The 17,175-nt window shown below is 44.8% G+C and overlaps 1 protein-coding gene across 1 annotated transcript in view; it reads left to right on the forward strand.

The window, feature by feature from the left end:
- ARFGAP3 (ADP ribosylation factor GTPase activating protein 3) overlaps positions 1-17,175 on the forward strand; it is a 51,081-nt gene that overhangs the window by 20,705 nt on the left and 13,201 nt on the right. The window contains exons 6-11 of the mRNA XM_055566051.1: positions 692-776; positions 2,454-2,516; positions 3,829-3,875; positions 4,375-4,517; positions 10,794-10,922; positions 11,831-11,953. Of these exons, the coding sequence (XP_055422026.1) occupies positions 692-776; positions 2,454-2,516; positions 3,829-3,875; positions 4,375-4,517; positions 10,794-10,922; positions 11,831-11,953 (590 nt within the window). The remainder of the gene's footprint in view (positions 1-691; positions 777-2,453; positions 2,517-3,828; positions 3,876-4,374; positions 4,518-10,793; positions 10,923-11,830; positions 11,954-17,175) is intronic.

Raw genomic sequence — 17,175 nt, forward strand, 5'->3', positions numbered from 1 at the left:
AAAGGGACTTGAACCGCATTACCCTTGTTAGCTGTGTACATAGAGCACCTCTCAAGGCTGTTGAGAGAATGAACATGTGATGGGGAACTAGCTATAGGTCTGTGTGCACGTGTGGGTTGGTGTACACACACAGGGTATATGACCTAGCTCTGTCCACTGTGAGGCCTAGAGACAGAGACGCCCCAGGGCGACAGGCACACCCCGCACCCACACCGTCATTTCTAAATGCTGTTCTCCAATAAAAGGAACCAGGGCTACCTTTGGAGAGGCGACCAATTCTAGGACTGGAGTTGCATGGGCAACCAGAGGTACCCAGAGGTGCTGGAAGTAAGGGAGCGCTAGGAGGCCAGGGCAGGGGATTGGATGAGGATGTGGCTGGAGGTGGTCAGAGCTGGATCCGTTTGAACAACAAAAGAAATAATGATAGAACTGGGCTGTAATACAAAGAACTGACCAATATCCATGAGTCCGTTACTGATGTAAAGGGATGATTGCATAAAGGAATGGAGGGAAGGGACAGTCTTCCTTACAGAAAATTCTAAATCACGTGTATACTTTCCACCCTTCAGGACATGGGGCTTAACCCGCTCCCCTGGCATGTGGATTGGACTTAGTGACTCACTTTTTTTGAAGTTTGTTTTTTATGACTTTCCTTGCTTTGCTGTTAACGACTTTTCTCCCCTGGCTTCAGGTGAGCAGTACAGGGTGGGCATCAGCACAGCCAGAACCTTCTTTAACTCCGAGGAACGTGGACACACCTCCAGCAAGCAGTGAAGGTAAGACTGAGACTCGTGTTGTAGTGCCGGCCCGTGTGCCCCGGGCCTCTGCGGAACTCCTAGAAAATGAGACCCCTGCATTTACCAAGAATAGGGAAAGATGCCCATGGTCCATTATAAAACCGGGAGAGAGGATTATTGAACATGGAGTATGTATGACCTCACTTTTGTAAAAAACAAGTATCCAAAATCACACATGCAGTTAACACTGGAAGATGAAATTGCTGAGGATTTTTACTTTCAACTTGATACAATTTTGAAATGACTGAACTTTTATCATGAGTATATGTTACTTTTATAATCAGAAAAGTGAAAGTGAAAGTCGCTCAGTCATGTCCCACTCTTTACAACCTCGTGGACTATACAGTCCATGGAATCCTCCAGACCAGAGTACTGGAGTGGGTAGCCGTTTCCTTCTCCAGGGGATCTTCCCAACCCAGAGATCAAATCCAGGTCTCCTGCGTTGCAGGCGAATTCTGTTACCAGTTGAGCCACAAGGGAAGCCCGAGAATGCTGGGGTGGGTAGCCTAACCCTTCTCCAGCGGATCTTCCTGACCCAGGAATCGAACTGGAGTCTCCTGCATTAATGGCAGGCGGATTCTTTACCAACTGAGCTATCTTATAATCAAAAAACAAGATTCCAGTATAGAAAACTATGGGCTTCCCCAGTGGCTCAGCAGTAAAGAATCCACCTGCAATGCAGGAGACATGGGAGACATGGGTTTGATCCCGGGATCAAGAAGATCCCTAGAGGAGAAAGTGGCAACCCATTTCAGTATTCTTGACTGGAGAATCCTGTGGACAGAGGAGCCTGGTGGACTGGTCTATGGAGCTGCAAAGAGCTGGACACGACTGACGCAGCTGAGCACACGTGCGCACGTTCTGTCAATGGTTGATGTCTAATAATTCACGTTTGGTGATTTTGTTTTAGGATTATATTTATTGTAAATCTACTTACATCCCTTGCTTATGTTTAAAAAAAAATACCCGTGGATGAAAACATCGACATTTTCTTTTTTAAAATTGAGCATTTTTTGTAGCCAGAAAATTAGTGTAAATTAACAACAACAAGGAATCATTTTTCACCTAACCAGTGAACTGCTGGCGGGTGGGCCCCTCAGTCATGCTGGCCTGTGAGAGTCAAGCCTGGAACTGCTTTAAGGAATTTAGTGTAACAGGAAGGACTAGAGAGTCAGCAACCTCAAGATCAGGTGATGGTCCTGAGAAGCCTTAATGGAATTCCTAACCAGGATCAGTTTTTTAGATCAACTAGAAAACTCAGCAGATTTCTTGGCAACTGAAAATTTAGGTTTTCTATCATTGATGTGATTCACATTAGACTTGCCAAATGTTAACATCTGTTGGGGTATAGTACACATATGTACTAGGTATCTCAGAACAGTTTACTTTAAAACACCAGACCATAAGGTAGGATTCCAGATTATAGTGATTAGGGAGACCACTAACAAAGCAACTGGATACAAAATACACTTCTATTTTAATGGACTTTTAAATTAAAATTCTTCAAGTGATAAAATATGGAGCTAAAAAGAAAAGACAATCATTGATCTACTTGGATAAGATTTGTAGTACTGAACAAGTTGGATGTGTTACATATTCAACAGCACATTTGATGAATCTGTTTTCTGCACTGATACCAATATTTTTAACTTTCAGGTGTACCAGAGCAAGGACCAAGTGTGGAAGGTCTTAATGTACCAACAAAGGCTGCTGTAGGTGGTATGTGTTACCCTGTAGTCTGATTTAGAGGTTAATTAAGAAAAAAATGAATCCTGTCTATACATTCTGCCTAGAACTTACGATGTAATGAGATTTATTTAAACAAAAAGTGCTGTTCTGTTTGGGCCAGCTTGGGGACTGTGAAACGCAGTAGCCTCTGTACCTGGCCAAGGTAGCTCTTGATGCTTTTGGATTTGCTGGTTTAGGTCCCAGCATAGGCAGAGGGCAGAGCAGCCACGTCATTTTTGGTTACTCAAGAACTCTTAGCATTTTCTTCTTTCTGATTTTGTTGTAGGTGAACTTAATCTCTAATTTTTCATTATCAGGGAAATGTAATCTGAAATTAGTGCATATCACACTGCATTAATTGGAAAGCAACAGCTTTGGTGAAAAATAACCAAACTATTAGACATGTTCCAGGTATTTCCATCATGCATTAATAGAAGTGTGGGAAGCTGGAAGCGGGTTATATGACTATTCCAGTGCATATCTAAAAGAAAGTGAAGAAAAGGAGGATTTCCATGAATGTCTTTTTTTATACTCAAAATATAATAATGTTATTCTCCCATTAAGGACTAAAAATTTTTAATCTTTGTGGTTTTATGCTATCTTTTCCTGTTAAGTCACATTCTCATCTTTGTAAGAAAAAAAAATAAGTTTTTTTTCTTACGGGGTCTCTTACACATAATTCTAAAAGCAGAGTATGTAATCTATGATTAAAATTTACCCAGAAAACAATTAACAAATAAGAAACTTTATCTAAAAGCATCATATATTTTTGTGCAATTTAGTAAGTAATGCTACCAAAATAATAGAATGTTTTCTATTTCTGATTGGTTAGTATGATAAAATCTGTACATAAATCAGGGTGGAAAAGCACTTCACTGGCTGCTTTAGTTGTATACATAATGCCTGGCTAACTTTATATTTTAAAACAATTTTGAAAATTTTTGAAGAGTAGAGATTACTAGGCGAGTTTGTTCTAATATACAAAATGCTCCTGAAGAAAGTGGTGAATGAGGCAAGTGTTTATTTCTCTGCAATATGGTGTTTCCCCCACTCCCCCCAAAATATATATACTCTCTGAGTTTGGATGCAATCTGAAAATACTGAGAATTCTATTTTGGTGAGGCTCTGTTCATCTGAAACACATTGAGGTTCTTGAGTCTCTGGATGACAAACTAATGTGGAAAATGTCATCGTTTCTTAAATAATAAAATGCAGTATCCTAGGATTTTTTAAAAAATACACTAAAAATAGGAAAATTATGTATTTCCAGTGGTCTGACTTTCTACCTTTTGTCTTTTGACAGAGGTTTCTTCTATCATAAAAAAGAAACCAAATCAAGCTAAAAGAGGAGTGAGTATTACGTATAAACTGTCTGCTGATTTAGCTCTAAAATGGCTTATGGGCTTGAGGAAGCCCCCTTTGTCATTTTTATTTCTATTGTTTTTGAGCCACAATCTGATAAATGTGGCTCTGATAAAAAGTTCGTTTTGTTCAATGGAGTGACATTATACGCGGTGAAAATTTTCTGCAGTGAGTGTTTCACATTTCTCTGTGGGCGATAAAGCTCTGAAAAAAAATCAGCCAAGACTCCCTGGGATCTCTGTCATGCAGCGAGGCTGGGAAGGTTGTCAGCCCTGAATCCTGACCTCGTCACTTGCCAGCTGTGTGATCTTGGTCAAGTCTCTTTACTGACAAGAGCTCAGGTCCTCCTCCGTCACCTGGAGACGATGACCGCGCTGGCCTCACAGAGGCGTGAGGACTAAGTAATAACCCTCAGTATCTGTCAGCTGTCGTTGCAAATGTTTTCAAACAGTTTGGGTAAAACGTAATCTTCTACTGTATCCTCCAGCTTGGGGCCAAAAAAGGAAGTTTGGGAGCCCAGAAACTATCAAATACATGTTTTAATGAAATTGAAAAGCAAGCCCAAGCTGTCGATAAAATGAATGCACAGGAAGACCTTCTGTCCCGGGCAGCACCTAAGGAAGAATCCATGTAAGTGTGATCAAATCATAATACGATTCTAGTGACGACAGTTATTAACTGGGCTTCCCAAGGTGGCCCTAGGGGTAAAGAACCCGCCTGCCAATGCAGGATCCCCGGGTCGGGAAGATCCCCTGCAGGAGGGCATGCAACCCACTCTAGTATTCTTGCCTGGAGAACATCCCATGGACAGAGGAGCCTGGCGGGCCACAGTCCATGGGGTCGCAAAGAGTCAGACAGGACTGAGGTGACTTAGCACGCATGTAACACGCAAAGCTGTTAACTAAATGACTCTGAGATTTGCTTTCCAAATGCCATTTATTTTTACATCTGTGTGTGAGGAGGGAAATGTAAAATTTGGTTTCATGAGACTTAATACCACATGGATGTGTAGATGAGAAGGAGAGAGACCAGTGTTTAGGGAGGGCAGCCACTGTTTCCAATTGAAGTTGTGTGGACAGGATTTGGGTGGGGTCAACAAGAAGGGAAAGACAGGGATGTGTCAGGAGGTACTGCCACAGGAAAGATGCTCAGCGTCGGTAGTCATCAGGGAAATGCAAGCCAAAGCCACAGGGAGACACCTCCTCACTCTCAGGGAGCTGTGATCAAGAAGACAGAAAACAAGTGTTGGTGAGAATTAAGAAACTGCAGCCCTCATGCTTTGCTGGTGGTAAAGTTACCATATGACCCAGCAGCTCCACTCCACAGTATATTCTCAGAGAAAAGTGATGTATATGCCCACAAAGCCACGCAAAAACTTGTACACATGTTCATAGCAGTATTAATCCCTATAGCTGAAAAGTAGAAACAACCCAGATCTCCACCAACTAGTGAACAGATGAACAAAATGTATGTGTCCATACAGCAGAATATTATTTAGCCATGAAAAGGGATAAGGTACTAGTACATGATGCTATATGCACAAATCTTGAAAAATTTGTGCTGAGAAAGACACTGGCCACAAAAGACCACATATTTTATGATTGCTTAGATGTGGACTCTCCAAATCAGGCAAATCAAGAAACAGAAGCAGACTGGTGGTTTCCAGGGGCAAGGAAAGAGGGGAGAATAGGGTGGACTGTGGGTGGGTGGGATTTCTTCTGGGGAGACGAAAATGTTCTGGAATTAGATAGAGGTGATGGTGACAGCCTTGTGAATATGCTAAACTGAATTGTGCTTTTTAAAAAGGTGAATTTTATGATATGTGAATTTTATCTCAGTAATGAAAATGGTGTTTATAATGTGAAGCCCCATTGGACCTGGAGACTAAATTCTAATTGTACAATGGGAGATTTTGGGTACACTGGTATGTCTGGAGATACTGAGCCTGGATCTTGAAGAGGTCTCAGAGTCAGACTTGAGGGTGGTGGCAGAGAGAGGAAGGAAGAGCCTAGGAGGATGAGGAAGAGGGAATCCAGGCTGGGGCTCTGGGGTCCTGCCTGGATTGGAGACGTTGGAGTGATGGCGTGGGTCGCCCTGAAGTCAGACCAGCCGGGGGGTTTTGCATCACATCTGAGGAGAGTGCCATGAAGCAGGGGTGTGTTTTGGAAAGTGCATTTGGTCATGATATCCAGGGCAGAAAGACTGGAAGACAGGGGGAAGAACTGGAAGCCAGGAGGCCAGACCAGAGACTTGTTTTAAGTAGCTCCTTAAAGTTCTTGAGAGGATGTCATCATGTTGAAAACAGAAGGGACGCACGGCTGTCTGGAAAAGCTGGTGACTGGGCATAAGGGTCCAGGGTCATAAGGAGAGAAGAGAGGAAAGGCATCTTGGATTCCTGCTTTGTACACGTGTGCATCTTATTTATATGGTGTTTTCTCTTGTTGCCATGAGTATCTCGTGTGTGTGTGTGTTAATCACTCAGTCATGTCTGAGTCTTTGTGATCCCATAGACTGTAGCCCACCAGGCTCCTCTGTCCGTGGGGACTCTCCAGGCAAGAACACTGGAGTGGGTTGCCACGCCCTCCTCCAGGGGATCTTCCCGACCCAGGGACTGAACCTGGTTCTCCCGCATTGCAGGCCGATTCTTTAGGATCTGAGCCACACGGAAGCCCCTATCACTTTTAGCGTGGCTTCATTACTACAGGCTGTATAATGAAGAAAACACTGCTACTTACTTTACAAGATTGTTAGGGGATTCATTTAGTTAATGCTCATTAGAGTGCATCGGACAGTGCCTGGCGCAATGTAGGTGCTCAGTCAGTGTAGCTTCTTGCTATTCACGCTCACAGTTTGCTCAGTGGGCTTCCTATGATAAGCCTGGATCATTTGAAACGGGTGGTTACTCCTCATTGTCATTCAACTCACAGCCCCTAGGTGGCAGCACTAAACTGTTATTTAGGTTAAATATTTGCGATGTCAAAGGGGCTTCCCTGGTGGCTCAGATGGTAAAGAATCCGCCTGCAATGCATGAGACCTGGGTTCAGTCTCTGGATTGGGAAGACCCACTGGAGAAGGGCATGGCAACCCATTCTTGCCTGGAGAATCCCCCTAGCGGACTACAGTCCATGGGGTTGCAGAGTCGGACACGACGGAGCGACTAAGCTCACAGGACACAAAGGTGGCTCGGTAGTAAAGAATCTGCCTGCCAGAGTAGGAGGCCCAGGAGACTCGGGTTTGATCCCTGGGTCAGGAAGATCCCCTGGAGGGGGAAATGGAAACCCACTCCAGTATTCTTGTCTGGAAAATTCCATGGTCAGAGGAGCCTCACGGGCTACAGTCCATGGGGTCACAAGGAGTTGGACACGACAGTTGGTTGTGATCCACACAGCCAAAAGCTTTAGCGTAGTCAATGAAGCAGAAGCAGATGTTTTTCTGGAATTCTCTTGCTTTTTCTATGATCCAGTGGATGCTGGCAATTTGATCTCTGGTTCCTCTGCCTTTTCTAAATCCAGCTTAAACATCTGGAAGTTCTGGGTTCATGTGCTGTTGAAGCCTGGCTTGGAGAATTTTGAGCATTACTTCGCTAGCATGTGAGATGAGTGCAATTGTGTGGTAGTTTGAGCATTCTTTGGCATTGCCTTTCTTTGGGATTGGAATGAAAACTGACCTTTTCCAGTCCTGTGGCCACTGCTGAGTTTTCCAAATTCACTGGCATACTGAGTGATTTGAGATGCTCTGTGTAAGACTCACTCTGAGCTGTCACTTTGATGTCTCTGACTTAGCTAGCTTTCTTGACACTGAGAAAGGGGGAAGGTTCAATCTGAGTGTGTTTAGGAATGGACTCCGTGCAGATCACTCGTGCGTGAGGTTTTCCCAGAGAACCAGTAAAATCCTCGCCTGATGAGAACAGAAGATAGGGAATCAGAAAGCAGCAATCCCCTCTCTTGCAGGTCAGGGGGTCAGGGACTAGTGCGTTAATATTAGAGACAGCACCAGCCTTAATCAGGACTGCTCGATACAGCTAAATGCAAACATGCAGATTGTGGGGTGTTTATGAACCCAATGAATCCCTTTGTTCAGAAGAGCTGCACTCCAGGCCCTGACCACCACCCTGCTGCTCAGACACATCACAGCTCAGTTTCACCAAACCAGTGCTGTGCCAGCTGTGAGAAAGTACCCAGGCTTTGTTTATTTATTTACTTTTTAATATTTACTTATTTATTTGGGGCTTCCCTGGTGGCTCAGTGGTAAAGAATCTTCCTGCAATGCAGGAGATGCAGGTTCAGTCCCTGGGTCTGGAAGATCCCCCGAAGAAGGAAATGGCAACCCACTCCAGTATTTTGCCTGGAGAATCCCATGGACAGAGGAGCCTGGTGGGCTACAGTCCATGGGGTCGAAAAACAGTTGGAGACAACTTAGTGGCTAAACAACAATGTATTTATTTGTTTGCACTGGGTCTTAGCTGCGGCACGTGGGATCTTAGTTCCTCAACCAGAGATCAAACTCAGGCCCCCTGCATTAGGAGTGCAGAGTCTTAGCCCCTGGACCACCATGGAAGTCCCCAAGAGTGCCCACGCTTTATGCTACTCTTCTGCAACTTCATTTCTTAAAATGAAGTTAGTTCCATTCCCTGATCTGAAGGAAGAACAGTAAAGAAAACAAATGGCCACATTAAAACAAAATAGAGGGACTTCCCTGGTGGTCCAGTAGTTAAGACTCCAAGTTGCCAGTGAAAGGGGCCTGAGTTCAGTCCCCGGTCAGACAACTAGATCTCACATGCCGCAGCTAAGAATTCACATATCGCAACTGCGGATCCTGTGTGCCGCTACTAAGACCTGGCACCGCCAAATTAAATATAAAAAGAATGAAGGCATCTGTTTCTTCAATGCCAGGTTGCGTTAAACTCCAAGTATACAAAACAATGCTCTTGCTGTAAAGAAATTTCTAGCGGGAGAAGCATATATATAAGCAACAAAAAAAACAGAACAGGAATCCTGCATGACTCATTAAGAAGGGAAACAGCAAAAGCAAGATTATTTTCTCCTAGTAAGAAATTCTGTTATCACTTCCTTTCACTACAGAGAAATGTATTTATATTATTAGGGAGTTTATATAGTACCTTTCTCATGAGGAATTTGTGACATTTTATATAATTTTCTGAAATGGACAGTATCTTAGAAATCTTGATAATGTAGGTATACCATTTTTCAAGTCCCTGAAATTTTGTTGCTATTTACTAATATGATAATATACTCTTGTGAATATAGGCCTGGTTTTCTTCATAAGAAATTAAGTATCTACAGCACTTTTGGAAACATAAGAGTAAGGGACAGTGTTTTATTCCTCTCCCCTCCCTCCCCCCGACTGGGTGCGTTATTTGTCACAAGTATTTATAGATAGGTGATGAGTATCTGACTGGTGGTGCAGAGGAAACTGTTGACAGGAATGGCAGCTCCATTTTGAATTCTCTCAGAGCCTGGTTCCATAAAGAGACCTTGTGGGGAACTTCCCTAATGGTCCAGTGGCTGAGACTCCGTGTTCTCAATGCTAGGCAGCCTGGGTTCGATCCCTGGTCAGGGAACTAGGTCCCACGCGCCGCAACTAGAGATCCTGTGTGCCACGGCTAAGACCCATTGCAGCCAAATAAATATTTTTTTAATAAAGAGAGAGAAACCCTACGGGAAATTTTCTTGTAAACTGATGAATCCGTTTGCAATGCAGTAATCCCTTCTTAATGTATCTGTTAAGTCAAATATATTTATATATATATATATGAAAAGTGAAAGTGTTAGTCACTCAGTCATGTCCAACTCTTTGCGACCCCATGGACTGTAGCCCGCCAGGCTCCTCTGTGCATGGAATTCTCCAGGCAAGAATATTGGAGTCATTCCCTATATATATGGACTTCCCTGGTAGCTCAGCCAATAAAGAATCCGCCTGCAATTTGGGAGACTCGGGTTTGATCCCTGGGTCGGAAAGATCCCCTGGAAAATGGATGGGCTACCCACTCCAGTATTCTTGAGCTTCCCTGGTGGTTCAGATGGTAAAGAATCTGCCTGCAATGCTGGAGACCTGGGTTTGATCCCAGGGTTGGGAAGATCCCCTGGAAGAGGGCATGGCAACCCACTCCAGTATTCTTGCCTGGAGAATCCCATGGTCAGAAAGAGTCGGACTCGACTGAGCGACTAAGCCCAACACAACACACACACACATACACACACACACACATATAAATAATCTTAAACCAGAACAAACCAGTGAGACTAATCTCATACTTTTGTTACATAATGTGCACGTATAGTGAAAAAAAAAATCTGCATTTTACTATCCTTTATAGAAGTAATTTAAGTATATATTATGTTGTGACATATTATGATACGGTAAGTAATATAAGCTAGAACAGTAATTAGATTCAGCAGCAACCAAAAATTAGCTGTAAACTCATATACCTCGGAGAAGGCAATGACAACCCACTCCAGTATTCTTGCCTAAAGAATCCTGTGGACAGAGGAGCCTGGTGGGCTGCTGTCCATGGGGTCGCACAGAGTCACGACTGAAGCGACTTAGCATGCCTGCATGCATTGGAGAAGGAAGTGGCAACCCACTCCAGTGTTCTTGCCTACAGAATCCCATGGACAGAGGAGTCTGGTGGGCTGGTGTCCATGGGGTCGCACAGAGTCGGACACGACTGAATTGACTTAGCAGCAGCAATAGCGGCATGCACCTTTTCTTGAGCATCTACTCAAAAGAAATCTTTACACAAAAAATGCCAGCTTGCCTTTATAATCATTAATCATGGAAAGCTGCAGCAAGCTGACAGCATGTGACATGTTTAACGTTGTTGGTATTTTAACTTAAGAGCACAGAATTAGCGCTAAGTTAAGGCGCATTCGGTTTTCCTGGCAGTGTTTCGTCATTACGATTAGCCTATAAAGATCTTGAAATTCAGATGAAGAAAGATGAAAAGATGAACATGAGTGGCAAGAAAAAGGCAGAATCAGAGAGACTTGGCATGGGATTCGGAAATAGCAGAAGGTAAGACTCTGCTTTCTTGGATTTCACAATTTAAGCTAGTTTGCTAATCACACGTGGACTTTCCTTGTTAATTTCCACTTCAGAAATGCCTCTCCTTGTTCGCGTCCTTCAGTTGTTGTGCTCTCATGCGGGCGGCCCTCAGCGCGCTCTGTCTAGGGGTTCTGCCTTTGCAGACTCAACCAATCTGGGATTTGAATATATTGGGATAGGGAGAATTCCAGAAAGTTCCAGGAAGCAAAACAAATTTTTCTGCATACACTATACTTAAGGACAACGATTTACATTGTTTTTACAATTATTTATATAGCATTTCCGTGGGATCAGCAAAGAGACACAACTTAGCAACTAAACAACAACAGATGTAGCACTTACATTGAGTTTGGTGTTATTAGTAACTAGAAATGATTTAAAATACAAAGGAAGAGTAAGGATCTTTGGGGGGGGTGAAGTAGAGAAGGATAGCTTCCTTACTTTGCCAAGCAAAGGGGAACACGTCGGGCCTCTGCCTTGAAAACTTATGTGTCCCTGAGGATTGTTTTTATTGGCTGGGGTCATGGAACCAGTCCCCCTCAGATACCAAGGGACAGCTGTGTTTACTACAGTACAAAAAATGCCACATTTGATTATTAGATAAAATGAAATAGGTCTGATTGTCATTAAGTGGATGCCATAAACATAGCTTTCATATGTGACTGTATTTCCTATTATTAGTTACAGCCCCCACTAAGGCCCAGTATTTTTTAGTGCTTGTACCACAAAAATATTTTTCTATTGTTCACATTTGTAACCCCCCCAAATAAAGTATATTTTTGTTGAGAGTATAAATTAAAGGCGTTCTTTGATGAACACACGTATCTTCATGAACTAATATTATTTTTTTTTTCCATCTTATTCTCTATTTTCTCAAGCGGTATTTCCCATTCAGTGACTTCAGACATGCAGACCATTGAACAGGAAACACCAATCACAGCGAAACCGAGAAAGAAGTACGGTGCCGACAGTGATGACTCATATTTTACCTCCAGCTCCAGGTAATCGGTTAAAAATCATCCTGAAAGTACTGTTTTGAAAAGAGCGATACAGACTTACTAGTTTTAGGGGTTTTTTTTACTTTAGGAGCAAATACAAATAAGTTTTCTTCGTTGTTTTTAAAAGCTTCGGCTGGAGTCAAGAATGTCCTTTGGAAAAAAATTGGGGTGCCCTTCTTTAGTGGATGATATTTGCTAACATTGAAATGTTTGAAAATAAAATCAGCATCCAGGAATTAAAATCAGAGGTGGGAAAGTTGTATTTATCTAAAATGTGAAATTGGAGAAATACACAAAACCCCAAAGATATATGTTAAGTCGTTTAGTCTTATTCCAACAGTTGGAATATTTCCCAGCTGCACCTTTAGCAGATTCTTTTGTTTTCATACCACCGGCTTCTGGAGTCCCCAATTGGCAGGATATAGAATTTTAAATGAATGCTGTTTGTGTGTGTTTATGTATGAATGAAAACCACTGTTGCCATCTGAGGGGGTCCCAGGATAAAGCCTCGGCCCCATCCTTCGGCCCTCACCCTCCGACAAGGACAGGTTACCTAACTCCAGTGTGAAGCCGACCGTGGAGAGGCCGCGGTTCAGGTTCAAGCCGCCCACAGAGACCGAGAACAAGTTTAACTTGAATTGACTCACTCTGTGCGGTTCCTCCAAGAACCTGATCAGCACCGGGGCGGGGGAGGCCTGCTGAACAGCCACCAGGTAAACCTGGGGCGTCAGGAAGTGGGCACCGGCTGGGACACGGGCGGCCTGGACGTGGGTCCTGGCCCCGCCACTTAATGACCGTGTGACCTCGGCTGCCCGTCCAGCCTCCCTGTGCCGCCGCCTCTTATCTGTAAGGGAGCAACACCAGCAGCAGCACCTCAGGGCGGCGCGAGGGCTTAATGAATGAACGCACACGGGCCTTGTGGCTTCACTGTTATTCACCTCATGTTCAGCTGTTGTTTTTATATAGAAACTCAGTTCAAGTGACTCAGTCTGAATGCTTAATCACTATTCTCGTACACTTAAGTTAACCATGTGGAGGGCCACCTTCAGGTGTGGGCTTTGGGAAGGTCGACCGTGTGCCCGTCAGTGTGGGCAGTCCTTAGAGGAGGCCCCCTCACTCACATCTCAGAGGGCATCACTGTCGACTGGCAATTACACAGCTTAGAAGCAGTCGTATATGCATAACAGATAGAAATGTATGTTAACTAATTAGGCTCTAATTCTGAAATTCTGTATTTTCCTATCAAAGTTCACAGGTAAGGAATTATAATACAGAGAACTGTCTTTAAATCATTCACTTAGCATCACTTCAAATTGCTTCAAGTCCAGATTTTTACCGGAAAAAAAGTAGTTTAGAGGTGTTCCCCATCAGTGCTTTCACAGACAGGGTGATTTTGTGTTTGCCTCTCAGGCTTCCCTGGGAGCTCCGTTGGTAAAGAATCTGCCTGCAATGCAGGAGACCCCGGTTCGATTCCTGGGTCTGGAAGATCAGCTGGAGAAGGGATAGGCTACCCACTCCAGTATTCTTGGGCTTCCCTTGTGGCTCAGCTGGTAAAGAATCTGCCTGCAAAGTGGGAGACCTGGGTTTGATCCCTGGATTGGGAAGATCCCCTGGAGAAGGGAAAGGCTACCCACTCCAGTATCCTGGCCTAGAGAATTCCATGGACTGCATAGTCCGTGGGGTCACAAAGAGTCGGACACGACTCAGTGACTTTCACTTTCACTTTTCCTGTGAGTAACCTGTATTTCAGGTTAATTGGAGGTAACTCCCAAATCACGCCTTTTTAAAATAATTAATGAATTAATTTGGCAGTGCCAGGTCTTAGCTGCAGCCTGCAGGATCTTTTATTAATAGGTGTGGCATGCGGGATCTAGTTCCCTGAGCAGGGATTGAACCCAGGCCCCCTGCACTGGGATTGTGGAGTCTTAGCCACTGGACCGCCAGGGAAGCCCTCCAAATCGTGCCTTTTAAAATACTTAAATACATTTTCTACAAGATAGAATTAAACCTCTAGATTGATTTGAAGGCTGCCTACGTGTCAGGTCACTTTAGACGAGGGAGTACGTCTGTGTCGGGGAAACTCCCAGTGGTGCAGGGTCTACGCTCACCCACGTGGCTTCTCCACAAAAGCCTGTTTGACTCTTTCACTGCTCATTATAGCTCCTGCAGAGAGTGTAGGGTTTCCAGCTCCACCAGTGGTGCGGAGTTGGAAGGAGAGGGGCTGCGACTGAGGATGCGCCCTGGGAAGCTGTTGGGGAGCCTCGCCCGCCCCAGGCCACCGCCCGGCTCCTTCCTGGGGGGCTCCATCCCCCTGTCAGGAGCTTCGGGAATCCCGTCGGCCTCTCTCTCCGAAAGCTTAGTCCTAAGAGTCAGCCCGAAAGGCCTCCGTTTCTACGGAGCAATTATTTATGGTTTGAAACCGGGGAGCAGATGGTGTTTTTATATTGACCACACTGGCTGGATTCCCGCCAGAGACCTCGGCTTGTTGTTTGTCTTCACCTGCAGCTTGTCTGATGGGAACGTCAATGCTGGTCCTCCTTGGTCATAACCACTGCAGGTAGAACAATCCTTACTTTGGCAGATGAAGCCGGGTAAACATGGCCTCTGGGAAAGCGGGCGTTTCCATGAAGAGCTCTCACTGCTTCCAAATGATTCATTACCCCATTAGAACTTGAATACTATTGAATTATGAAAGAGTGCTGTTTCTATTAAAAATGAGACCAGCCGTATCTTTGGGCTTTTTTTTTTTTTTTTTTTTGAGTTCCATTATTTCCAGGATATAAACAATGTAATTATATACTGAGTACAAAATAATGAAACTAGAACAATTTGTTCAGCCTTACAAAGCCAGCGTGGCCTTCAGTGGAAGAGGCAGCTGTCTACAGCTGCCTATCCTAAATTGAGTAAGGATCCAACCAATGTCTCCTGCATCGCAGGTTCTCTCCCACTAGTGCCCCCGGGGAAGCCTATGTAAGGAATGTTTTCAGGTTGAGTGAAACCAGAGTGAGAGGGAGAAAAACATAAGTGAAAAGCATTAAGAATTGGGATCTAGAAGTCAAAACATTAGAAAATCAATAAAAGCAATTCCCTGGTGATCTAGTGGTTAGGACTCAGCGCTTTCACTGCCGTGGCCCTGGATTCAGTCCTTGGCTGGGGAACTGAGATCCCGTAAGTCATGTGGCCAAAAAAAAAAAAAAGTCAATAAGGCCTTGGGGATCTGGAGGGACTTGCGTTTCTGAGGAAGCTGTGGGAAGCAGGTAGCAACTTGCTGGGGGAGGACGGGGTGACAGAACCCACACTGTGCCCTGGGCCAGAGCTCAGGGAGCCTCACTGGTGAACCGTGGGAAGAGCCCCCACCACCCTCCCTGCCCCCTACCCGCTCCCTAGCTTGGAGAACACAGTAGAACATGTAGATCCAGTGGCTGATCAGCAGGGAGCGAGCAGAATGGCTTTCTCTCTCCTTCTGATTCTTGAATTATCCAGCCATTAAAAACAAAAAAAATCTGATGCCCCTATATTCCAGGATAAGCACTTTGGCTTACATGGATGAGGAATGTTTCCTTAGAGTGACACTTAATTCAAAAAACCCCGAGTCCCAGTACCTAAGACTTGTGAAGGGCCTGGAAGTTCTACCCACCGCCATTCAGTCCTCACCCCCACCCCCAAGCCCAGAGCCTCTGGGGGACCATGCAGCCCCTCGGCATTCCTCATCCTTCAGTCCCAGGGCCGCTCCCTGAGAAACACTGCCTTGGGCGTCCGCGTTGTCGCCCTGGGTTTCTGAGCTCAGATCGGGTTTCTGAGCTCAGATCGGCCAGCCCCATCCGGGCAGGGACTGAGCGTGTCTCCTACCTCCGCCAGGGCCTGGCCCCTCATAGATGCTTATTAAGTAGTTTTAAATTCCTGATTGGATCAGGAACATTTGGAGGGCTTCCCTGGTGGCTCAGAGGTTAAAGCGTCTGCCTGGAATGTGGGAGACGCGGGTTAGATCCCTGGGTTGGGAAGATCCCCTGGAGAAGGAAATGGCAACCCCCTCTAGTACTCTTGCCTGGAGAATCCCATGGAGGGAGGAGCCTGGTGGGCTACAGTCCAGGGGATTGCAAAGAGTCGGACGCGACTGAGCGAGTTCACTTTTCCAGGTGAGGAGGGGTTGGTTGTTCCTGTTCCTCCAAGCAGAGCCTGCTCATCTTCTAGCTGAAATCCAGATACACTTTGAACATAGCAGGTTTTCCTTCCTGGAGAGAGAAGGCTGGTGTAACAAGATTTGTTGTTAATGACCTCCTTGCCAGAGAATGCGGAAACCACGTTTGGAAATTCTGCTTTTTTTTTTTCAATTATTCATATAAAGCCATACCAACTGCTTCAAACAGCAGATTTATCCACCCTCCTTTTGTTGTTATTGTTGTTTGTTTGTTCGTTTCCTGCAAGGAAAAAAGAGTACATTCAGTTTTATTCCACCACCACCCTCCCATCTTAGCTCATCTCTGGATGACTCCTCATGCCCTCGGAGTTTGGCCCTCACTTGCCTCCCACGCGCGCTTCTGTTCTTACCCTCCAGAAACATCTTGGCAACATCTCTAAAGTCTCTGCATCGTTCTTCATCCTCCTTCCTTTCCTGAGACCTAAGCATTAGAATCTGCATCTCTCTTCTGAACTTCTTGAACCACCTTTATAAGGACTGCGGGTCTGGCTGGGTTTTTTTCCATCCTAAGCTGTCACTAATTCTGAGATGGCCCAGTCACTTCTGAGTACGTCTCTGGCACATCCCCTCACCAGTCTATTTCTGTCCTGTCCCAGGCAAAGCCTGCTGCTCTCCGTCAAAGATCTTTCTCCCCCGACATAGGACCTGAATCTGCCATTGAGTTTTGCTCTCTGAGCCACTCCCTGCTCAATGATGATCAGCTAACGAAAGTGTAAACTGACCCAGCAGGCCAGCGTCCCCTTTGAGATGCTTACCAAGTCCACTTCTGGCTCCAGTCTGAAAGAGCATCTGCATGATGGTCCAGTGATCAACAATCCTAGCTCTGCATCTGACTCCAGAATGAGGCCAATTAGCATCACTTATGCCATGAAATTAAAAGACGCTTACTCCTTGGAAGGAAAGTTATGACCAACCTAGATAGCATATTGAAAAGCAGAGACATTATTTTGCCAGCAAAGGTCCGTCTAGTCAAGGCAATGGTTTTTCCAGTGGTCATGTATGGATGTGAGAGTTGGACTGTGAAGAA

This window comes from Bubalus kerabau, chromosome 1 (assembly GCF_029407905.1).
Source record: "Bubalus kerabau isolate K-KA32 ecotype Philippines breed swamp buffalo chromosome 1, PCC_UOA_SB_1v2, whole genome shotgun sequence".
NCBI classification, from domain to species: Eukaryota; Metazoa; Chordata; class Mammalia; order Artiodactyla; family Bovidae; genus Bubalus; species Bubalus kerabau.